At 35.5% G+C, this 6,000-nt stretch overlaps 1 protein-coding gene across 2 annotated transcripts in view; it reads right to left on the bottom strand.

The window, feature by feature from the left end:
- Window positions 1-387: 387 nt before the first annotated feature.
- The window catches only part of LOC149569940 (ATP-dependent RNA helicase DEAH12, chloroplastic-like), a 48,821-nt gene continuing 43,208 nt past the window's right edge, over window positions 388-6,000 (bottom strand). The window contains exon 3 of one of the 2 annotated variants that reach the window (XM_089822617.1): window positions 388-1,650. In XM_089822617.1, coding sequence (XP_089678743.1) covers window positions 422-1,650 — 1,229 coding nt within the window. In that variant the 3' untranslated portion in view covers window positions 388-421. The remainder of the gene's footprint in view (window positions 1,651-6,000) is intronic. The other variant, XM_089822618.1, reaches the window with a different exon arrangement.

The raw sequence follows: 6,000 nt of genomic DNA, 5'->3' as shown, positions 1-6,000 counted from the left end.
AATGAATGGCCTATATAATGCGATACCGAAGTGTGTCTGATCCCATAGCTTGTCTCTTGGAGTAGAACAATCACGTTTTTGCCATTGCATACAAAAGACATCACGTTTATCATCTGTTTCAATAATTCAACCAATAGTATGACCCTCGTCTGCTTTGAAACTGGAAGAATAATGATACAGAAACATCATTTTTCAGAACCAATTGCATCTTATTCTTTAAGAAACTGACAAAACTTAATTAAAAAAAATTATTAGTATTGTTAAATTCATTCTATGAAAAATGACAGCGTCTTAGTCCTATGCTGATGAGGAGTTGTGTTTCAGTTAACATGCCATAGGAAGAGAGAGAGAGAGAGAGAGAGAGAGAGAGAGAGAGAGAGAGAGAGATTCTGCATTTAACACAGGATTTTTATTGAAGATACTAATTAATACTGCCATGCGTTGAACGCATATGATTATAACAAATCTCACTACTGTCAAAGCATTCAAGACAAACCCAACAAATATGTTTACCACACTTACAATTGACATGATTACAACCATCACTTTTCTCAATTGTGAAACCACAAACAGGACATCTTTTGACATCTGCTTTGCCGTGACACCATTCTTTTAGAGAAGCATCAGGATCTTGTTTAAATTCCCTATATTTCTCACAAGAGATGTATGGATGATATTCTAGATGACAGGTTGTACACAACTCTACTGAGCAATTACCACATACAAAGAGTTTGCCAGAACTTGACACCTCATATACAGCTGGGCAATCTGGAGTGGTGCAGAATCTGTATGTACCTTTACTGGAAGCCACAAATGCCCCCAGTGAAGCTTGAAATAATTCATCCAACTGTTCAATTGAAAGTAGAGATTTTAGATCGGAAATAATCAGCAAAGCATCACAGTTCTCATGAGCACAAACAAGTGGAAAACCCTCGTGACTCTTCATGGCTGAGTAACATTGGTCAACTAAGCATGACCTGCAAAAGGCGTGCCCACACTGTTCAAGCCTGTAGCTGTCTTCAATCCCACAGAGGCAGATAGGGCAAGCATTTTCCCTTTCCTCAACAATTTTTAGAGTCTTATCTGCAACACACTTGAGACTATTTGCAGTTTCAGTGATAACCTGTTGAGCTTTACATTTTGCCTCCCTGCTACCTCGAACAGACAAAACATGATGCCGTGTGTTAAGGATAAAGTCTGCCTCGGGAATAATTTCTTTAAGTCCACATAGATCAACACCAAATCTTTTGACAATTTCTTTCATTGATCCATTTGGGAATCTTTGTCCTCTAATGGGTATGTCATGATAACTGTTTTCAAGAAGTCCCATCAAGCCATCTATCATCATTGTAGCAGCCTTCTCATATTTGTCAGGTGGACCAAAAATTTTAATAATAAGGCTACGCTTTTCAAAGAAAATGTAGGTCTTAGTCTTCTGTTCAGAATACCTTAGAAGCTGGATCCCTTCTTGAGTAAAAAGAAGCTGTATGGCTGCAGGATCAAGCCTAACATCTGTTACCACAACCCCCTTAAGTAGTCCGTCTAGTGAAAACCTACATTTTGCAACGGCTTCCATTGTGTTTGAAAGAATTTTGATTCTGTGGGATCCACGCTCAGTCTTACTCATTTCTATCTTCAAACCTACACAAGCTAATTCCTTAAAGTGTCAATATATGACCAGAACAAAAAATGACACTTAAACTTATAAGACATTTATATGATCAATGAATCGGTAGTTCTAAAATATCATATGCAACTGATTAAAACATAGCATTCCATATACCAAACTGTACAGTAAACAGGCTCCATATACAGAAAGGAACATGATTGACACAATAAACAATATACATACTTTTTCTGCATGTATTTTATTAGCTTTCATATTAAAAAAGGCATCTACACTCAAAGAGCAATGCATTGCCTTTATGTGCACTTACTAGCATTACCTGTGCTTAAATGAACAACGCATTGTCTTTATGTGCACTTACTAGCAATACTCGCAGTTAAATGAACAACACATTGCCTTTATGTGCACTTACTAGCAATAATCATGGTTCAATGAAAGAGACAAAGGGCAACAAAATTCAGCAATTTGGCGTAGTCAAACCATAAGTGTAAATGAGTCTCACAAATAAAATAGTTAACCATGTAGAGATCAATCATTTATCTGCAATATGAAATCATTCACATTAAAATATGATCAATGTCAGAAAGCTTGGTTGATTGGAGGCAATTCTATAGAGTCATTCCATTATCTCACACACAATACACATTCGGACAAAATCGAATAAATCTTCCTAAATAATGTTTCAATGAACAATGACCATTGCCTTGTATCTCGTGTGCAGTCAATGGCCTTGATTTTCCCCCTTTGAAGGGTTCAATTTAGTATTGTTTGTTTCATTTTTTTTTTTTTAACTAAATTATTGTTCATTAGGATTGTAAATAAACTAGTTATACAGCAAACATGAATCATTTGTCCAAAACAGAACCAACCAATCCTTCAGATGCTATTAAACATTCAGCTTGGAAAGAAGCTATGACAGAAGAATACCAATCTATTATATTAAACATTCAACTTGGAAAGAAGCTATGACAGAAGAATACCAATCTATTATGAAGAATGATGTTTGGGAAATTGTTCCAAGACCTAAATGAAAATCTGTTGTTTCTTCCAAGTGGATATTTAAAATAAAGCATGCTGCTGACGGTAGCATTGAGAAATATAAAGCCAAATTTGTAGCCAGAGGATTCTCTCAAAAAGAAAGGATTGATTATGAAGAAACTTTTGCTCCTGTTGCCAAATATACCTCTGTAAGAGCAGTCCTAGCCATTGCAGCATCGAAAGGATGGAAAGTACATAAGATGGATGTAAAAACAGCATTCCTAAATGGAAAGATTACAAAAGAAGTATATTTGGAGCGACCTGAAGGATTTGAAACTCATGATCCTAACGTTTTTGTTTGCAGGCTCAAGAAAGCTCTCTACGGGCTTAAGCAGGCTCCAAGGGCTTGGTATGAAAGAATTGATAAGTATCTCACCGGCTTAGGATTCTCCAAAAATGAAGCCGATCCAAATTTATATTATAAAAAAGATAAAAATGATATGGTAATTCTAATACTATATGTTGATGATTTACTTATAACAGGTGATGATCATCTCATAGATCAATGCAAGAAAGATCTAATTAGAGAATTTGAGATGAAAGACTTGGGACTCCTTCATTACTTCCTAGGACTAGAAGTATGGTCGAATTCTGACAACATTACACTTATTCAAGGGAAGTATACATCAGATATTTTGAAGAGATTTGGAATGTAGAATTGCAAGTCTATGTCTTCTCCTATGGAAACTAATCTACATAAACTTAAAGAAGCAACAATAGAATCACCTTCTATAGATGCTACTCTCTACAGACAGAGGATTGGGTCCCTTATATACTTGGTAAATACAAGACCTGATATCTGCTATGTTGTTAATGCCTTAAGTCAGTTTATGTGGGAGCCAAAAGAGATTCACCTAGTTGCAGTCAAACATGTTATGAGATACTTACAAGGCACTCTTAATCTCGGGCTCAAATATGAGAAAGTTGGCTTAGATTTACATGGATTCACTGACTCAGATTGGGGTGGAAGTGTTAAAGACAGGAAAAGTACTTCAAGATGTTGTTTCAGTTTAGGATCAGCAATGATATCTTAGATATGCAGAAAGTAGTCTTCAGTAGCTCAAAGCTCCACACAAGCCGAATACATTGAAGCAGAGATGGCCTCTCAAGAAGCAGTTTGGCTAAGGAAGTTACTTGTGGGATTATTTGGGCAAGCTATGAATCTTATGATTATTCATTGTGATAATCAGAGTTCCATCAAGCTTTCGGTGAATCCAATTTTTTATGACAGGTCCAACCATATTGAAATTCCTTAACATTAAGTAAGAGATATGGTAGACAGCAATACTGTAAAATTAGAATACATTTGCACTGCAGATCAGACAGCAGACATACTCACCAAACCTCTATCTAGAGTGAAGATAGACCACTTCAGGAGAAGACTTGGTATGGTTGAATTGTAATCCATCTATATTCTTTAAATTATTAATAAAATAATTTTATTGTCAAGCTATTGACTGTTATGGGTTCCACCATTTGTATTCATTATTCAAGAGGTGATGATCTCTGAGATAATGAACACTTGCATAAAAGACATTATGAGAGATGACAATCTCTTAGATAATGTGCTAAACAGTAGAGTTCTACTGTAGAATCTAGATGAGTTCAAGATCACATTGTGATGTAGACATTGCTATGTCTCTATATCACAATTTGGATAAAAGAAGAAATTTTTTCCGAAGTTTATCCTGTGTTCTGCAAGCTCTTAACTCAGGATCATGTTGTGATATAGGAATACCAATATCTATGAGTCACAACTTCGATAAATGAAGAACTTAAATTATTCTTCAGATTTATCCTGTATATTGTATTATTTGCAATACTGTTATCACTAGTAGCAGTGATTTGTCATATCACAGGGGTTTAGTAATATGACATTGTATCATGTGTTCTATGATACCACATGCTAAGAAGATTCAAATAGATATAGAGTATCAATTCTTGCTTGTTCATCTTTATTGATGTTGCTAGATATGATATCTCTTTGTATCATTATCAAGTTAAGAGGGAATGTTAATTCTGTAACTTGTAATCCTACTGATCTGATAACAGATCAGTCTGGATCTGTTCCTACATGATATAGATTGATCCAAAGTCTTTGCTGTTATCCTCTTAGGGATATCGGCGTCTATCCTTAGAACTAGTTTGGATTTAACTAAAACTCTTTTGCGTTAAGTTATAATTAAACTTGTTGTTTCATGGAAAAGTCACCAACTTCTAGGGATGAGTTAAAGTATGTTTTGGAAGGGACATGTCCCTTGTAAGGACATGTCTCTAGATCTCTCTATTTATAATGGGTATGGTTAAAGTCTAAGAGCACACATGAACACAATAAAGTCTGCTCCTTAGTCAATACTGCCCATATACAACTTGCAGAAGAAAAGACAGTTTCAGATTTATATTTCTAATTTATTCAAGACAATACATTGAAGTTATTTACAGCAAGCTAGAAAGGACAGAAAGAAGGTTGAATCTAATCTCTGATTTAGTTGAATCTAATCTCTGATTTAGTCATAGAATTTGCAGAAACTTTACAGCCATGGATTTTGACTGAATATAGATTGTGACCTGCTCCTTACAACTTTTCTAGCATCTTTGGCTTTTTAGCTGTCATGTGTTAGAATTGAATGTGGGGCTTTTTCCTTACACTGAGGCCCTCACTTTATGGTTTGTTTCTACTAAAGCAAAGTCTGTAAAATTATAAATGTATATGCATGTGGGCTTCTATTAAAATGGTGAGCAGTCTACCAGATTCTTCTTGGTCACACTGCTAACTTAAGTTGGGCATAACCTTGGCATAGTCTGGCTGCTATGTATCACTTCCAATGAATCACAACACATTTAGACTTGAAAACTACAATATATCACACTGGAAATATTGTGATTCAGTAGCAAATTCGGAAACGATCTTCACACAATAAATATGAATGTCAATTTTTATAGTCAAAAAAGATGTGCCATTGCAGCAGAAACACGTGATGTATTGCTGCTTTAAGCTCATCTCAGGCCATCAATCTTCTCAAAAATCCGATGACTTACAGGCATTCTATAGTTTGTCAGAACTATTTTGAAAAGTGATCTGCTGTAGCTAGACATGTTCACATGTGAATGGAGCTAGCCACATGCCAGGTTGCTATCTACATTACTGTATTTACTCTATTTTATCGTGACGAAGTTGATATATAAGAGCTTCTGGGTCTGCCTGTATATAACATTTGAAATCTGGGCATTTCTACAGGGCCCAAAAATGCTTCAGAATGGGTCTAGAAGAGAGGCCTAAAGATTTTGATTTCAAATTATATTGGCTATAAACAATCAATTCTTGAGGCAAGGTA

This window comes from Cupressus sempervirens, chromosome 3 (assembly GCF_028749045.1).
Source record: "Cupressus sempervirens isolate cs-2001-9-10 chromosome 3, ASM2874904v1, whole genome shotgun sequence".
Taxonomy (NCBI): Eukaryota; Viridiplantae; Streptophyta; class Pinopsida; order Cupressales; family Cupressaceae; genus Cupressus; species Cupressus sempervirens.
This window is presented reverse-complemented; position numbering and strand designations above follow the sequence as displayed.